The 18969-nt window shown below is 35.4% G+C and overlaps 1 protein-coding gene across 1 annotated transcript in view; it reads right to left on the bottom strand.

The window, feature by feature from the left end:
* The window catches only part of OTOGL (otogelin like), a 131289-nt gene that overhangs the window by 21365 nt on the left and 90955 nt on the right, over nt 1-18969 (bottom strand). Inside the window, exons 37-46 of the mRNA XM_038558530.1 lie at nt 16771-16844; nt 13607-13784; nt 13163-13305; nt 12909-12932; nt 12724-12816; nt 10546-10735; nt 7665-7879; nt 3917-4058; nt 2157-2342; nt 174-386 (exon numbers count right to left, since the gene is read on the bottom strand). Coding sequence (XP_038414458.1) covers nt 174-386; nt 2157-2342; nt 3917-4058; nt 7665-7879; nt 10546-10735; nt 12724-12816; nt 12909-12932; nt 13163-13305; nt 13607-13784; nt 16771-16844 — 1458 coding nt within the window. The remainder of the gene's footprint in view (nt 1-173; nt 387-2156; nt 2343-3916; nt 4059-7664; nt 7880-10545; nt 10736-12723; nt 12817-12908; nt 12933-13162; nt 13306-13606; nt 13785-16770; nt 16845-18969) is intronic.

Here is an 18969-nt window from a genome sequence, read left to right as displayed (position 1 = left end):
TAATGTGGAAAAACGTGCTTTGAGAAAATATAAGTGATATTTATGGCAATATTTCTGTTTGCACTTCAACCTTTTTGTTTACCAAACATTATGCATGCTGTGCTTTTTTTCACAAATAATATCAACATATCTTGTGGTGTAACTTACTGTAAGGCTTCAGCCTGCATACATACCACAAATTTCCTTTGAACAGCAGGTCCACTTATCAACAGTGCCCAGGACAACTTCAGCTTCTCGTTCACAAATTGGCGAGGGCTCTTCATCACAATCTGGTTCTATAGGAATAATACTTCCATTCTCCAAACATTTGTACAGTGCACACTCATCAATGCCCCCATTCCAAATCTCCCCAGCAGTGCGAGGTTGGTCTTCACTATCAGTGCATGCTTAAAAAGATGGACACTTATATTACTCATAACCAGGCACTAAAATAAATCAGGTTGTGATGTTTTGGCTTCAGACCATGACTTGGCTCAGTGACATAGATAATATATCACAGATTTCTCCTTTCTTACATTCTTTTTTTTTTTTTTTACCAGCTAGTAAACTAGCTTACATTTTTCTTTAAAGAAATTTGTAATGTAGTCTACAAAAGTATTTTTCCCTTCTACAACTATCTGTAAATTTGCATGTCCTCTTCTATAAATAAGATAATCTGTTCATTATTTCTTGTTCATTTTGTCTTGTTAATATAATTTATTTAGCTTGAACAAACTAAGTAAAATAAATTTAAGTTAGTTTTAAAATATTAACTATTGAAATTGAGAGATATTAGGGGAAAAAAGTCCCTACCACATATTTATCATTTTTGTCATACGAAAATTCAAAACACGTCAGCTTTAAAATCTAAATGTAGGAAGTACCTAATTATTTACTGAGTCTTGTGGTTTTATTATTAAAATGATAAATACACAGGTCCCTAAAAAAATAAATGTGCTTCTTTATTCTCAAAGCCTTCTACAAATACTTTTCTCAATGGCAAACACAAACTTGTTTCTGGAACTATATATGCATTTCACTTCTATTTGCCCATTCTCTTTCATTATTACCTTAATTCCTTTTCCTCTAACCCTAATGATAAGTCCTGTACTGCAATTTTCTCAATTTTGCACTATTTTCATTGCAACCACCATGGAGACGATGAGTCAGAATAAAATGAAAGTAGAAAAATTGAATGTTTTCTCCCCAATAATAATACTATCTGACATTTCTTGAGTGGTTCTTTTTCTCTATGCACTGTTGCAAAATGCTTTGTATTATTTATGTATCCCCACACTAACTTTATGGGATAAGTGCTATTATTTTCCCCATTTTGCAGATGCTGACTCAGGCTCAACGAGGTAAAGATGAATCACTATTACATGAAATAACTGGAATTTCAATTCACATTCTATGCTCTTAATTCTTAATTTGTCGTACCCTTGCCCAGTTATTATAGAAATAGGTAGAGATTAGAATACATCATCACTGGGGATGGGTGAGGGGGTTAAATGGGTGATGGGTATTAAGGAGGGCACTTGTTGCGATGAGCACAGGGTATTGCATGTAAGTGACAAATCACTAAATTTTACACCTGAAACTAACATTACGCTGTATGTTCATTAACTGGAATTTATTTATCATCTATCTATCTATCTATCTATCTATCTATCTATCTATCTATCTATTTATTTTTGTAAGAGTTATTTTTATTTCTTTTTTATTTCTTTTTATTTTTTTTCTTCCAATGGGGAGTTTAATAGACAGTGATCCCCAAATACATTCGATCTTAAACTTTTTTTCCCACCAATTTTAATATTTTATTTAAATTCAATTTGCCAGCATATAGTATAATACCAGTGCTCACCCCATCAAGTGCGCTCCTTAGTGCCTGTCACCCGGTTGCCCCATCCCTCCTCCATCCTCCGCCCTTTATTAAACAGAATTTAAATAAATACTTGGAACAACAACAACAAAACACTTCACCACCAAAGCATCTAATTTGAGTAACTGCAATTGAAATCATATTAAAAATCAAAACTACAAAGAAATTGATTTTCTCTCCAACTCCTAAGGGTCCTTTTGATCAATCTTTCCCAGCACATGTCCCCAAGATCAAAAATAATTTTATTTATTTGCCGAGTCCCTAAGAAGTCATTTTGCACTCTGCTGCTTACCACATTCTTTCTCTGGAATGCACTGAATTGAATCTGGCCTGTGAAGAATAGTTCCGTTCTTGCATACACAATCTTCTCTTAAACTCAAACATGAAGAATGTCCATAGAACCATCTGTTCAGACATGTTCTTGCTTCACAAGTCCTCACACAGGGCTGATATTCCTTCCCCTCTGGACAACTCAGAGCTATGAATAACAGAGGACAGAATTTGCTAATGATCAAAGTCACCTATTTGGATTATAATGAAAGGAAGAGATATCAGATTTCTTTCTGAAAATCAATTTGGCTCATTTCCATCTCTTCAAATCTCATTTTTCATTTATTATGTAACCAAAAACTAGAAATAAAATAAGCAATAGGTATTTTTGAGTATCTTCCTGGTGCCCAGCTAGTATGTTATAGTAGGAAAAGCTCATCTGATTTGTAGCAAGTAAATATGATCAAGAAGCAGCCCAAATCTAGTTGGCATAAATACAGAGTCAACTAGTATGAAGTTCCTTCTCTGTGTAGTGAGGAGATAAAACAGTCTATTCAGAAAAAGCAGAGAAATATGCTTTAAACATGTGACTCCATCAAACCATAAAAAAGAAAAATGCTGTGTGTTTAGGTTTAAGCCTTTTCTGTTAGAAGAAACTACCACTGCTGAACAGTTTCTAAATGATGTTACAGAAAATTCTTTTGATTCTCAGTGATCTTCAAAAATCATACTGTTAAAAAATGAACACACAGCTGGTGGAGGTATAAATTGGTAAAATCTCAGTGGGGAACAATTTGATGGTGTCTATTAAAATTAGAGATGTCATACATTTCCTATGAATCAAGCAACCACACTCTTGAATAGTGATACCTCTGGGAGCAGAAAGGCAAGGGATAGTAGGGCACAGCAGGAGCTGAGTTACTTCTGAAATGAAGTCATGTAACCAGTGTTTGTGACATATGATTCTTCTTATATGTATTTTACCTTTTCTTCTAGGGGAAAATGACAACTTTTATTTTATTTTGGAGCATTTCACTAATACTCATTTTGATCATCTTTTATCACTTGATCTATTTAATTGCTATTTCTTAAATTAACATTGTTTTCTGTAAAATAGGCTTGGTGATAGGCTTAATAAAATTTTTATGAAAATCATTACAACTTGATGAGAAAGCATGAGCCCTATAGATAAAAATGGGCAAAGGATACATACAAAAGAAAAAAAGATCCACGAACATGGATTTGGAAAAAAAAAAAAATGAACCTAGGTATCACTCAAAGAAAGCTAGAAAGATTTGTTTCCATGGAAGTGGATACTATGTCAGGAAAGAAGGAAACGGGGACAGAAAAACATACATCCTCTTCCCAAGCTAGGGGACAAGCAGGAGGCGGGAGTCGGAGGGGGGTGCGGTAGGTCAAATAAGGCAGGTTGAATTGAAACCAAAGAAATGTGCTCTGGCATACAGAATTAAAACCCCTGTTCAATCCCCTGTGATATCTTCAACATTTCCATTGGTTTTGCTGACTGATATTTTGTGGACTAGGTTTTCTTTTGGGAGAATTGGAGCCGGATGAAACTAGAAGTGGCCTATGTGGGAGAGCTGACTTCTAACTCCTACGTTACATTTATATGTATTTTATTCTTTTGACATTATTTTGTGATGGAAAATGAAAAGAAAAAGAAGTGAATGTAATAAAATGGGATGTTATGGGATTGTTAGAAAATATTATTTAAAATGTACCACTTAAAAAATAAATAAATAAATGAAATGTACCACTTACGGCAGTAATCAGGTGTTCTCCACTGAATACAGATGTCAAACCTGTTGCACAAAGTCACATAGGCAGAGAGTGCATCACATTCATAGTTCCAAAAATAGGTATAATTGATCCACATCTTTTCACAAAAGTTCTGCGGTGACACCTAGAGACATTTCACCTTGGCATAAGTTATATTGTTTTATTTCTCTAAAGGCCCTACGTTAGTCTAAAACTGTTCTAGAGAATCAAAGGGTGGAAAATTAATACTAATTATGGTTCTTCCTTGACCTTAGATTCCAAACTTCATGATACTAGATGTCACTTCTGATGTAATAATATTTTAAATGCATTTTAGATAGGATAAATATCGCCTGCACTGATCTACATAAATCTATCTTATGAAGATGACAAAGAAGCAAAGTATGTGGGCCTAGTAAAATCTATTTCTGATATTGTATTTCGGGTCACAACTGTCTTTTCCATATACTGGATAATCTATGAGAGATCAAACTGGAAGTTCCTGAAGCGTTCTATAATGAGACATGGGATTACTTATTAAATGAGGTTATAAATGCTTCTTGAAAAGTATGTGTTAATATTGAACGTTGAATAATTTATATAATTTGATATGCCTCGATTTAAAGATTCATCTTTTTCCTACAGATTGCTTCATTTTGATTTAGAACTGCCTGTATTCTAAATAATTTAACTTCCAGCGACATTAATTCCAAATTTTCTCTCTACTCATTCATTCAGTGAACATATTAAACATCTACCTGCAGATGCCAAATTCTGACACAGCTCAAAGTGCCTGATAAAAATATGTAGCATTTTTCAGATCCCATCATTTCTTTTTCAAGGTTCATATCCAATAAAAACCAAGATTCTACATTCTTTTAGTCTTCTTTATGGAATTCCCTTGGTTTCCAGTACCTCATTTTACATGGAATACTTGCTACGGTCCAGAGCATCCCAACTGAGGAATCCAGGGAACACAGAGTTTCCTCCTTAAAACCCAGGATGTTGAATGTACTCCATTCTATTGCCTTGTTCACCTGTTCAGTGTTGGCTCCTCTGCTGCCCCTTATCCTGAGTGTTTCCCTAGGTTCCATCCTCAGTGGTCATGTCTACTAACTACAAATGTTCTTGCCAGACTCATACCACCATCTTGGGCATTTAACCTTTTTCCTCGGTTTCCTCATAAGTTAAAGAGTTAATAATACATTTACTACTACTTAAGGTAGCTGTCAGTTAATATACAGTAAATGTTCAGAGCAGACTCTGACACATTGCATATTACTTATTATTATTTTTAAAAAATCTGTACACAAATAACTCCCCAAACCTGATCTCTGGCCTTAACTTACCTCTTCTGAGATCCAGAATTATGTTTCTAAGCTTTTTCTGGGTATTTTTGCTTTGAAATCCCATATGACCTAATTCATTCAGAGTGAAAAATTATATACCTTTCTGCTTAACCCCCCAAAGTTGACTTTCCTATAATCTCCATTCATATATTCACTTATGTACACTTTCATAATTGATTGAACACCCAACTACATATCAGGCACTATGCTAGGCATGAGCAGTATAAAGTCAGTAACACAGACCTAATTCTCTGCCTCTGGATCAAAGCTAAAAAAGGTCTTTGCATAGAACCCAGAGGAGTCACCACACTAAAATGAATCAGAGGAGGGAAGTATTTGACTGGAAAAACTAGGATCTTAAAGGCCCACTGGCAGGAAAAACCTTGGAATATTCAGAGTTGAAAGGAGACTGGAGCTTAGTAAGCAAGAAATGTGTAGCACAAGAGGAAGCTAGAGAAGTGGGTGGGCCAGAGTGTAGAGGACCCTGTAAGCCTTGAGAAGGTTGTTTGGCACATACTTTATGTAAGTGAAAGACACTGGAGGGCTTTAGGTAGAAAAATGATACAATCCAGGCAGATCATGTCTGCTCGATGGGGATTTTCAAATGAAGGTGAAGCTGACAAGTGGGAAACCAAATTACCTGCTTTGCTCTCTTTTGCCCTTCAATTCACTGGGAAGGGATCTGTCAGAATAAAGGGACTCTGCATAGCCTCTCTAAGCCTTCAACAGTTAAGTTGGGAACTGGTTGATTAAGTTAATCAACCTTCTGAGTTCCCAGTGAAAAATGGATTTTTTGAAAATCATGCTTTAAAAAGACATTAAAATGACACTAAACTGGGTTTTAAAGTATCTGTTTCTTCATTTTTATATACCTGCTTTTTAAAAGATTTTATTTATTTATTTATTTATTCATTCATTCATTCATTCATTCATGAGAGACACACAGAGAGAGGCAGAGACCCAGGCAGAGGGAGAAGCAGGTTCCCTGCGAGGAGCCTGATGCGGGACTCGATCCCAGGACCCCAGGATCACTACCTGAGCCAAAGGCAGATGCTCAACTACTAAGCCACCCAGGCGCCCCTACATACTTGCTTTTTAAAAACAATGTAAACCTTTAAAACCTATCTGCATCCAAATCTCCAAATAAAACTGAAGCTCCCAAAAGATACGCCATTTTTATCACATGACTCGCCATCCTTTGCCTTTCCCTGAGGGAACTCATGGGGCAGGCTGAGAATTATGGGGTCTACACACCACAGTCTAGCACAGGAGGTGCTACACAGTGAACACCTTCCTGCTTTAACAATTCCCTCACCTTCTTTCCCAGGCTCTTCCCCTCCATATGTCTTACACTCAACCATTTCAATATCTTCCTGTTATAGCCTTTTATAAAACTTGTTCTTACACATATTGTTGTATCTGTGTAGGCATCCCTTCTTCCCCCTTCTCTCCTGGCAAATTCATCCTTCTAAATAAATCAAATATCTAAAGGTATGAGAAGTCTCCTCCAAACCTGGACTCCCACATACCTCCAGACTGTATATTGTCACGTATCTGTTCATAAGCTCACTTTCCCACCAGAGCTTCTGTGAATAAGGGAGAGTCTTATTCATCTTCGGATCATAGGAGTTTAACACGATGCCTTGTAAGGACTAAATGCTAGATGTCCACAAACTTTTCATTAAATGATCCATGAAATGCTGTATTGGTCTGTCCTATGTCCCTAACAATGGATTTATTTTAAAAGATTTTATTTATTTATTCATGAGAGACACACAGAGAGAGGCAGAGACACAGGCAGAGGGAGAAGCAGGCTCCCTGCAGGAAACCCGATGTAAGACTCAATCCCAGGTCTCCAGGATCATGCCCTGGCTGAAGACCGGCGCTTAACCACTGAGCAACCCAGGATCCCCACAATGGATCTTTTTTAATGATATAGATTATTTAAAATATCTACTAGTCACATAAAGTCAGAAAGTTAGAGACAAACAAAGAAGGTTTAAACTGAATATATGACAGGTTCTATCACAAGTATACACCTAAGATGCCAAGACCATAGAGAACTGATAATATCCTTACTGGCTTGGTTTCTCTACTGGGTTATCAAGTGACATTGATTTCTTTCTCCTACAGGCATTTATTCATAGGACAGAATTTCATTTTTCTTGAAAGCTGTAGATACAGTTTTGAAAAAAAATAGGAGAAAAAAGATAATTAATTATCCTTTCTATATCTTTAAATCTATAAAAGTAAGTGATTCTGAATTCCAGAGCATACTGACAGCAGGTGTGGTACTAAACTATTCTCAGTAGAAGAACATCATGGCAAGAACAGGAATTTATTGGCTTTACTCTCAACATGTCTAATGTGACAGTTCTTATTTATGGTTGCCCTTGACTTACTTTATGATGGCATGGAATGAAAACTCTCCTATTTAATAACTCAATGCAGTGACTGCAATCATGCTCAGTACAATTCCTAACAGGTCTTCTTGTTGTTACTTCAAATGATTTCTCAATTTCCCAGCTTTCAATAAATAATTCTATGTCTTCCATATTTGTAATAATTGTGCCATTTTGCATCCTTAGATCATCATCTGGATCTTCATTGCAAATTCCTAGAAAGATATGATATTTAGAAGGAAACATTTTTTTCACTTAAACCAAATGTAGACAAAAGAAAGAAATCATATTAATAATTGATTTTAAAAGAGTAAATTATTTACTGCACAAGGTGTCGAATGTATATCCTTTCACTTTAATGTTGATGGAATTTTTAAAATATGTATCTGATTCTTTGATAAAGTAGTACAGAGTTGTCTTAACCAGATTAAAAAGAAACTACAAAAAAATACTAATAAAAAATAAAAAGAAACTTCTAGGAAACAATCCTAGAAGTTAAGAAATGTGAAAAGATGATAGAAAATGAAGAAAGAGGAGATGGATTCTGCTCCCATACTTATTCACTATTACCACTACTTTCTAAATGAAGAACTAGTTCTTAAGCTTTCCAAGATATTCCTTAGAATAGCGGGCATTTGGTGATTGCCTCCCACACAGCCATTCCCCCAAGGAAAACCCTACCTGAAAACATTAAATTCCTGAAATCTAAATTTCAGGAATTTATCCCTGCCCCGTCACCACTACAGGAGAGGGCATGATTGGCACAAAGGTAGTCCTTACTCCCTTGAGTTAACAACTGCTGGAGGTACTAAAACAGTCAGGTCAGGCAGTCACCAGACACACGGCTACATTTACCTTTTGGACAACCAGTGCTAAACAGGATCTGACCTGGAATCCTAAGACACAGACAATATCCCTTCCTTAGGATGACATGACCTATTGATTATCAGGCTTTGACCTGCTGTAGCTTCTAGCTTCCTGAGGAAGGCCAGATGGAGGATGGAGCTTACTCTTCATCCAGTGGAGTACAGAGCCAAAGGAAGTACAGAGAAATGGCCCAGAACCCTTATCTGATCTGAATCCCACCCTACCTTAAGACATAATCTTTCTTAATCCTCAAGGCTCCGGCTATAAAAGATATAACTTGAACATTTTCTTCAAGTATCAAATCTTTATCCTCAAGTAGGCATGTTAATATCATAAAAGTTGCTGCTACCGTAATTGCCTTGTCCTTGTAAATATACAAAGGTCTGAGTTCAATGCAAAAACAAACAACTAAAACAAAACTCAAGTGAAATGAACTATACTGTAAAGCTGCTACTATTTCTTAAGTCTAAACTTTCCTGGAAAAAAGGTAATTGCTAATAAAAAATATGTTTTTATTAGCAACTCCAGCCACCAGCCCTATAAACTTCATAGTACTGTATAGAACAAGGTATTCATACAGACTTCCCATTCTGGGATCCTCAATTTAGGTCACACTCTTGTTTGCTGTAACTTTTTCAGACCTGATAGCACCCAGCTTTGATTCACAAAAACCACTCTTCCCACTATGGACGTCATGAACTTTAGGGGTTGTCCCTTGGTTAGCAAAAAAGGTGATCCTAGCCCCTTCTCTACAGTGTGTAAAAGCATGAGCTGGCAATAAGTGAAAGAAAAAACCCCCACAAGATCAAACAGAAATCATAGCATACAGAAATTTTAATCATCTGAGAAAATATGCATTCCTAAAGCCTCCAAGCATTACCCAATAACTTGATTTATTATGTATAATCAATACTATACATACTCAAGAATAACTATTTCCACAGTGATAGACTTCAGTCCCCATAGAACTTTGTACTGTTTATCACACTACAAATAGGCAAGGAAATATGTAAACCTTTTTAGCCAAACTTTGCACTAAATGCTTTAAAGAAGAAATTTTGCTTTACGTCTTTTGTTAGGGGAAAGGACTTAGTCCTATCTGTTTTTGAGTTGCCAGCACCAAGCACGGAGTCAAAACACTCAGAAGGTCAGTAAACTTTTACTCATTGAGTGAGATTATGAGATTACAGTAGATATTTTTTGCTAAGCTAACATTCATTGATGGTGTGTAGTAAGCAATGCATTAAGGGTTTGACATTAACTTTCATATACAACCCTAACAACAATCTCGAAGGTAGTAGAATGTGGCTATTTTTATTTGAAAGATGAGGAAACTGATGTTCACCCTAAGAGTGCAGAGCTACAAAGAGAATAGCCTCCATCAGACATCAAAGCCAGCATTATAGTTTTTTTATCCTGTTGTGTACCTAGAGGTGTCTCTAGTTTGTCTCCTTTGGCTTATAACTATGTGTCTATGTGATATGATGTGATATTAAGCTAGGTGTAAAGACACATCTTGAGATGTGATATTGAGAATGATGTGTTCCCTGTATGTAACCTTTAAGGTGGCTTAAGCAACTAAGTTTTCCCATATTTCAAATTTTAACATAATAAGGAAGAAACAAACTTATTTAAGCCTTTAATCTTTCTGGAACTCCTATTTCTCACTTACGAATTAATACCGATTTATGAGGGCTACCGTTAGAATTGAATAAATTCAAATATGTGAAATAAGGCTTAGCACTTTATTAATGATTAATAAAGATGAGCTAGCAAGAATGTAAGTAGTATCGCAGTAGTAGTAGTAAACATGTATTTCCCAAAAAATATGTGACTTGAACTATTATTTCTTCCTTCTTAGCCCATTTATTGAAAGTCGCCGCTTTCCTTTAGTACTCACATGGGGAACTGAAAATTAATGTCACACCTCAAATATGAAAAGTGGGGCAAAATGGTGTAACGTGAACAGGAAAGAAAAATTGGAAGAAATTTAGATTTGAAGAGCAATTCTCACCACAGAGTCCTTCTGTGTAAGATGACAAGTTAAATCCAGGGCCAAAATGAATGTCTATGATCCCTGTAAGGTGAGCCCACTTCACGATTAGTCCAGCTGGAGTCGTAATCACATACATGGTACCAGAATCTTCTATGGACAGTTCTTGACTTGAAAAGGGCAGAGGCACAACAATAGAATCCACTTCTACCTAAAATAACACAATGAATTGACAACTGTTAGAAAAATGTGTATGTTTAAATATATACTCATTAAAAGTAGAATTCATATGATTCCATTACTTCTCGTTGAATATAAACTACTTCCTAAGTTTCTAAAAAATTTATTTCTCTGCTGCCTGACACCGCTTCTCACAACTCCAAGCTCCTTTATTATTCCTTTGTTGTGTCTTGCTACATTCAGTATTTGTTCTAACCTTGTTACCCCTTATTTTCTTCAAAACTTAAAGTTTTAAAGTTTCTTCAAAACTTTCTTTTGTGTTACCTATGCTTTTCTGATGTTTCTGTCAATTTATGTTAATTACACCATTATCTACTAATATGAACGTAGGGTAATAAAGTTATTTTCAGGATGTTTTCTTCAACCTGGATCCTTTCCTTGATCTTCTAAATCAGTGTTCCCCTATAATACTCCTAACAGTCATCTACCAAGCTTGGCACAGAGGAAGTTTCCCAGCGACTCAATTTCCTATGTTTGGATGGGACTCTAGACTCTGTATTTTTAGCATGTATTATTGGTAATACTAATGTAGGCAATCCGAGGATTATATTTAGAAAAACTGTTTCAAGTAATGACAAAGACATGGAACCAGCAGTAACTTTGTGGGTCATGTCTCACCAATCATCCAATTTTTCCACTTTGTATCTTCCTCATTACTGCCGCCTATAGGCTAAAAGATCCTTATTCCTGCCTGGTTGATTTCTGCTTCCTTTAAGATTTCTCTTGGGTGTCACCTCCTCTGAAAATACCTATTCGACCTTCCTATAAACTGCATTAAGGAACCTGTTTCTGTGATATATGAGTCATACTTTATCACTATACCCCCTACCGCTTTCTAATCGGCAATTACATTGAAGCACCTCACATACAGCTGCAAGTTACTAGAAACCAGGACCTTGTTCTTTATCATGTAAACTCTCATTAAATAATTTTTAAATAATCAGCTTTTAACTCAATACCTGACCAGAGATGAATTCAGTTGAAGATAAAGCTAAGCCCTTTGGCCCAAATGATCACTAATAGCACTGATCAGATTTGAGTTTAAATTTATTTCCCACCCACTTCCTCCTGTTAATATATCAACTGGATTAAATTGCAGGTATATACAAATGCTATCATCCAAACAATTTCCCCATTTATATATTTTTCTTTACTTAAAATTAAGCTTTCTAACACCTTATTATATTTTAGGCCCATTTTAATATTGTTTCCACTCTAGAATGTTTGGCCTGTGCTAAAAAAGGCAGAATTATTTCTAGAAAGCACATAACATCTCAGTCATTTTAGCAAAATCTTTACACTTTATTTTCTTACATCTCTGAGAGAACCATATAAGTGAAGTATCCAGCTTTATCACTTACTCATCTCTAGTAAATAAATACCCCTTGGAGTAAAGGTTTTTCCTGTAAAACCAAATAGCTTTTTCCAATCTTTTTTTATAATACATCCTCCTTCTTCAGTTTATTTCAATAGTTAAATATTTCTTCATTTTTTCCTATTTTAGCTATCACATATTCATTAAAAAAATTAACATTATCAGTACTTCGAAACTATTTTTCTCATGGTAGTCTGTATTCTGATATTCTTAGCTAACTACTTTTTTCAACCTTGTGATTCCTCCTTTTTTATATCATTTCCACTTTGTCTAATTTAAAACACTGTTAACTCGACACTAAGAAATCAGGCACTCACATCATCCGAGAGGGCTTTCATGTATTTGACATGCTGTTACAGTTAACCTCACAAGGGGAAAAATATTTTCAACAGTTGGGACATTACAGAAGGAGAAATGTAATATGAGGAAACATATTTGTTGACTGTCCCTGAAAAGAATGATTAAATACAATAGCAATGAAACTCCAATATGTTTAATTTTCCTCATTTTTGGAAATAATTATATTTAACATAATTTCTTAATTTTCTCTAATGTGAGGATATCTTTTAACTTTGTGCTCTTACCTTTCTTGCTGCCCGATTAACAAGTATTTTATGTATAGATGTTGTCAAATTTAACTTCTTAAAACAAAGTCCATACATTCTTCCAGAGGATGTCTTAATTGAAAAAAATATTAAAACTTTATGGAGTTAAACATAACTTTAGCAATAAAGAGAAAAAATTTATGAAACACTTTGCAAATACTCACTAGCTTTTTAGGGGAATTTCCATTCTGAAAAAAAAATGTATAAAAATATATTACTTGACTTTTTAAAAATCATTATTTGAATTAATTTTACATGCCTTTAAATATATTCACATGAAACGTTTTTTGTCTTCAGTACTAGAAGATAAATCTCAGGGAGTTCTTGAGTCCCTTCTTGCTCTGAGAATATCTAACGTTGCAGTGTACGTCAGCTATAGATTTATAAAGAAATGACACAAAAATGAATGATAACCTACCTGATTCGTGGAACATTTTTCAATATGAGCAATGATAATTTCCCCAGGAATTCTTACTAGGATATAAGAAGCCATACTATACAATGCTGCATTATTTCCATCAAATGTAATAATGCTCAATTCTGACAACATGGAACAGCGACCTAAAAAAAAATGGCAGACAGCGGATTTGGTCTATTAACCAATTATTTGTATTTGTAGTAATGTTTGCTCCTTAAATTTTTTTTTAATTCATGTTATTATGTTTGACAGGAAGCAACTGTAAAAGTTATATATTGGGAAATAAAAATCAGAAATTAAATGGAGAAAGTTCAGCAATAACTTTGGCATGATGAGTGAGGTGATCAGCTCAAAAACAAACAAACAAACAAACAAACAAACAAACAAAAAAAACAATCTCCTCCTGGCTGAAAATTGACTGCTATGTAAGAAATGCAGACTTACAAGGACATTCCCACTCAGGGCAGCAGATATCCCTGTTCACCTGAACGGGTCTTCCCCGGAAACCACAGTCAGGCATTTCCACTTCCTTTGGGCAATTAAGAGACCAGTTGAACAAGTGCCATTCCATATTAAGGCATATATACTGGCTACAGTTGTAAACAGGATCAAATTGTGGAGGCTGTTAATAAAAAAGCAAATTAGTTTTCTTTTTTTCTATTTTCAACAAATATTGTCAATTAACTTTTTAATTCCCCATTCACGTTGTCCATGGTGTATGTTTCCTAAATATGAAAGCTTCTGAAAGATAATTAGAATTCCACTAGAATTTTTGTTGATGTTTCCTCTCTAAAATACTCAGTTTGAACTCAAGTTTTACCTTAGTATTGATTTGATATCAGAATTGCCCATATACTCAGACATCAGAGTCAATTGATGTCTTGTCCTAAATTGTCTTGATTTAGTATTTTGCAAATAGATGTTATACAGAACAGGTCTAAGCCCTCATATGTCCTGGAAAGCTAGTATATCATTACAACTCTGTTAATGTCAGTTTTAAAAAGTCACTACTAAACACTATAAATATGTCATTAAAAATTCATATGTGAGATTAGTCTTACAGCACCTGGATAAAATCATTATAAATTAATTTTTAGATATACTTCAGATTTATAGATGAATAAGAAAAAATCAGTGGTAGATTTTTCAAAATTTATGATTTGTATTGTATTTAAATTATGGTAATAATTATAGCAATGATCAGACATTTATGTCACTGTGTTTGAGATAGTATTCTAACGAACACATTTCATTCCCAAAACAGCCCTCTGAGGCAGGTACCATTGGTTTTTCCTGTTTTAGAGTTGAAGAAAGCAGGAGGATGAAGGTCAAAGTAACTTGTCCAAGATTCCATAGCTCATAGGTAGTAGAGTTACAATCTAAGTTCAGGGATTGTTATTCTGGAATCTGTGATTTTGACCACTATTCTATACTGCACTTCAGGGGATGAGGAAGAAAATTTAACGCCTATTTAGCATCGATCATATGCCGTGCACTAACAGTAGCTTATTTCATTTGCTTCTCCCTAAATTTTGTGAGTCAGTTTCTACCATCCCAACATTACATATGATCAAAAACAAGGATAAAAGAGTTTAATCCCTTTCTAAACAGTGAGACTATTAAGTGAGTAATTCTAAATGTAAGAGCCAAAAGGAGGCAAATGGTCAAGTCTGATTTTCCAAAATTTTCTGTGTGCAATTGTATCAACTCCCAGGATTGACCCTACTTTCCATTTAACCAGGAAAATGAAAGCAGTCAGAAAAAACTAAAGCCCCTACAACATCTCAAACTGCCTAAAAGAAGCTATACCTTCTCTTCCACCGAAACTTTTTAAACAAGGTCACCAACGAACTCTTCGTTGCTAAATCCAATGATGATTTTTCAAACCTCACCTTACTTGACCCACTAACAGATTTAGGACAGCTTATTACTCTATCTTCTTTACTACTTTTCCTGGCTCCCAGACCACCTACAATCTCCTCCGTTTCCTCTTACTCACTATCCTTTGCTTGTTTCCCATCATGTCTTCTTCCTTCTTCTCTCCTCTATCTGCACTCACTCCCTTTGTGGTTTCATCCCATCACTGAGAATTCCCCAAAATTAATTCAGCTTGATCTCTGATATCTGTCTATAAGATACTGATCTATAAGATCCGTACATTTGCAGCTTTTTGATGTCTAAGAGCAATCTCAGTCTTTACAAGGCAAAATTGAATTCTTGATGACACTCACCCCATTCACTTCCCACAATCTCCCCATCCTGATTAATGCCAGCTTTATTCTTTAATTGCTCAGGGCAAAGATCTTAGAATCCTTGATGCCTCTGTTTCACTCACACCACACATTTAATCTTTCAGAAAATTCTGTGGCCTCTAAATTCAAAATAAACCCTGAACCCAGATGTTTGTCACCATCCCCACTGCTATCTCCTGGTCAGCGCCACCATCATCTCTGCCTAATTCCCACGATAGCCTCCTAACTGGTTCTGTTGTCTCTACACCCTACGTTCAACACAGCAGCTAAAATGGTCCTTAAACAAATCAGATCATGTAATTTCTCTGCTCAAAAATACCTGATGTTTTCCAGTCTTTTAAAATCAAAGCCACAGTCTTTTTTTTTTTTTTTCTTCAAAGCCACAGTCTTTACAATCATCTACAAGGCTTTAAATAATCTCATTTTTTTAAATCTTGTTGCTTACTTACTTACTGGTTTCCTTATTATTATTTTAATATGTCAAGTACATTTTTACCTCTGAGCCTTTCCACTTGCAGATCCTTCGGCCTGAAACCCTATTTCCTGGTTCCCACAGCTATTCCCACTGCCCTGGTTCTCTGTGTGGCTGTTTCTGAACTTCTTCAGATCTTTTACTATAACGTTACACCTTATCAGTGAGGATTTTTCTGAGCGTGTCATTGAAAATAGATTTATTTTTTTTTCCCCTAGCAGCACCTTCTAAGATTTTCTATAACTCAGTAACTTATTTTGCTTAGTGGCTATCTAAAATATAGAATATAAATTCTATAAAGGCATGAAGTTTTGCTTGCTTTTATATTGTTTTATCTATGGTACTTGGATAACGCTTGGCCAAAAATGGTGCTAAATAAATATTGGTGGAATGAACAGTTGGTTTATCTAACAAGTGGCATGTTTGAAGTGAGAGCCAAGACAATTACAAGCTCTGGGGTCCAAGGGGGTTATCTTTTTCTGCTTGCCAATGTATCTTTGTTATCTGGCATAGTGCCTGGCATATAATAGCTGCTTAATAAATATTTTTGAATGCCTGCCTTACAGAAAAGCCTACGTTAGTTGACTTTTTATTAAAAGACCACACTTACGACCTCATTTGAACTTTGTTTTCCTTAATGTGACCAGAATCTTAATTAGAAGGACATATCTAAACTAGTTAAGAAAATATAAATGTGTTTGTGCCCCAGAGGGGGCACAAAAAAACCCCTGCTAAAATGTGATGCATATTTCTTATTATCTTTTGGCAAAGATGGACTAGAGAGCATAGCAAGAGCAGTTTAATAGCATTTGGATAGTGATACAGAGACTTGAACAGATGCTATAAGGAAATGCAAGTAGCTGGAATAGATTATCTGGCCATACCTCACATTCCAAACCTGGCGTTGGCGTTAGCATGTCAGATACAGCGAAGTCTGATGGAGTAATCGTTTCTGGACCTGTTCGAAATGAAGATATCCTTTCCATTAGTGGAATGGTACCCATCATGTAGGGAATTTTGTGTAGTAGAAACTGTGCTAAGGATTTTTATACAGATTATTTCATTTATTCCTCGCAAGAACTCTGTAAAGTAGATGACAATACTCTTATCATTTTACAGATAAGGAAACTAAGGTCTAGACAGGTAAGCTAGTAAGTAACGGGGCAAAATTCAAACTTGGGAATTCTTATTCCAGAGCTCTGAGTTTTCACCACCTTCTATAAACATCTTCACTATCTTGAGAGTTTCAACACAATTGTTTGAACAGGTAAAAATATCAGTATTACTAAAGATGCTCAGGAGTTACAAATATTGTTCCCTTTTAAAAATAAGTAGTGAAGTTGACTCATTTCCCTTAGTGAATCCTTAGAACGTGTTCCTTGCAAGCAGGATGAATGGTGCTGTGGACCACCAGCTGGTGGGTGCGGTGAAGGAGTGATCCATGGGAAGGGAAGATGTGATTGGTAAAAAATTTGTAAGACACCTTTAGAAGCTTTTTTGTTAGGACTAAAGTTATCTCCAAAATGCTCAAAGTCTTGAAGGACCACAGAACCACCCAAATGAATGGTTGAAATTTTGTCTAGCTATAATTAGTATCCATTATTGATATTGCCTAGAAGTGACTGTATTCAGGGGTGCCTGGGAGGCTCAGTCAGTTTAGAGTCTGCCTCAGCTCAGGTCATGATTCTGGGGTCCTGGGATCTAGCCCCACATCTGCTTCTGGCTACCCCCCTGCCCCATACCTCATCTGTGCTCTCTCTCTCTCTCTCAAATAAATTAATAAAATATTTTTTAAATGATTTAAAAATAAAAATTCATATCTTGTTACTGCTGTAACAAATTATTACAAATTTAGTGGCTTAACACATCACCAATTAATTATTTTGTGGTCCTAGAAGTCAAAGTCCTAAAATTTGAGGTATCTGCAGGGTTGCATCCTTCTAGAGGATCCAAGGAAGAATAGGTTTCCTTCCTTTGTCCGACTCGGAATTGCCTGAGGATTTTGGTTATGGTCCCTTTCTCTATCTTCAGAGTTATAGCATAATATCTTCAAATTTCTCTCCCTTCTCCTCTTCTGATTCTGTCATCTTGTCCCCTTCTCCGGCTCTCACCTTCTTGTCACTGTCTTATTAAGTCCCTTGTTATTATATTGGACACATTTGGGTAATACAGGATAATTTCCCTACCTCAAGATCCTTAACTTATTCACATCTCCAAAGTCCCTTTGCATGCAAGGTCATACTCACAAATTTTGGGATTAAGAGGTGGACATCTTTTGGAAGGCAATTATCCAGTCTTTAGAAGCTTTTTTGTTATCCAATAAGGTAAGAGAAAATTGACTTTTCAGTTAAATAAATTCTCTAAGTAACCTCAGTGTTATGCTTATTTTGTAGGTTCTAACTTACAGAATAAAGAAGAACAAAAATTCCCATTTCTTGGTCCTAGGAGTAGTGTTCATGATATACTGATGTTGCATCTTCTAGAAAATATGAAACTTAATACAGACTTAAATGTTTTTATTTTTATCATCATAAACTTTTAAGTCACAGAAGAGGAAACGAAGTTCTGGTCCACAATAAGCACAGAGTCATGGAAACTTCTAATGACTTACAAGGATTAAATGTACAGCAACTGATTAGTCCGATCCCTGGCATAGACTAAGCACTTGATAAATAGAAGCTGGTAAGAATAGTGGTAATAGTGATAGTTGTAGGGAGGTGTCTGTAGGCCACCTGCACTTTGATTTTAAAACTTGTTTATTTAGATAGTTGGTTCAGAACATTTTCATTTAAAAAGCTCTTAGCATCAAATATGAAATCTGTAACTCCTATGTAAGGTCACAACACCTACTTGCCTCTCTTAGCAGATAATTTAATCAGAAATACAATTAAACCATAATAATATAACCAAAAAAAAAAAAAAGAATAACTATCTGAACTTTTCTAAAGTATAATTTCAGGAAAAATAATACATTGTTTGTCAAACCTTACTGTGTGAGTAGATTTACCAAATCTTTTCCTAAGCCAAATTTCATAGAGAGGGAGAGAGTGAGGTCTGAACCAGAATAGCTACTCCAGAGGCTG

Source organism: Canis lupus, chromosome 15 (assembly GCF_011100685.1).
Source record: "Canis lupus familiaris isolate Mischka breed German Shepherd chromosome 15, alternate assembly UU_Cfam_GSD_1.0, whole genome shotgun sequence".
In the NCBI taxonomy this organism is placed as follows: domain Eukaryota; kingdom Metazoa; phylum Chordata; class Mammalia; order Carnivora; family Canidae; genus Canis; species Canis lupus.
Note: the sequence above shows the minus strand (reverse complement) of the source record. Positions and strands in the feature narration are given on the sequence as shown.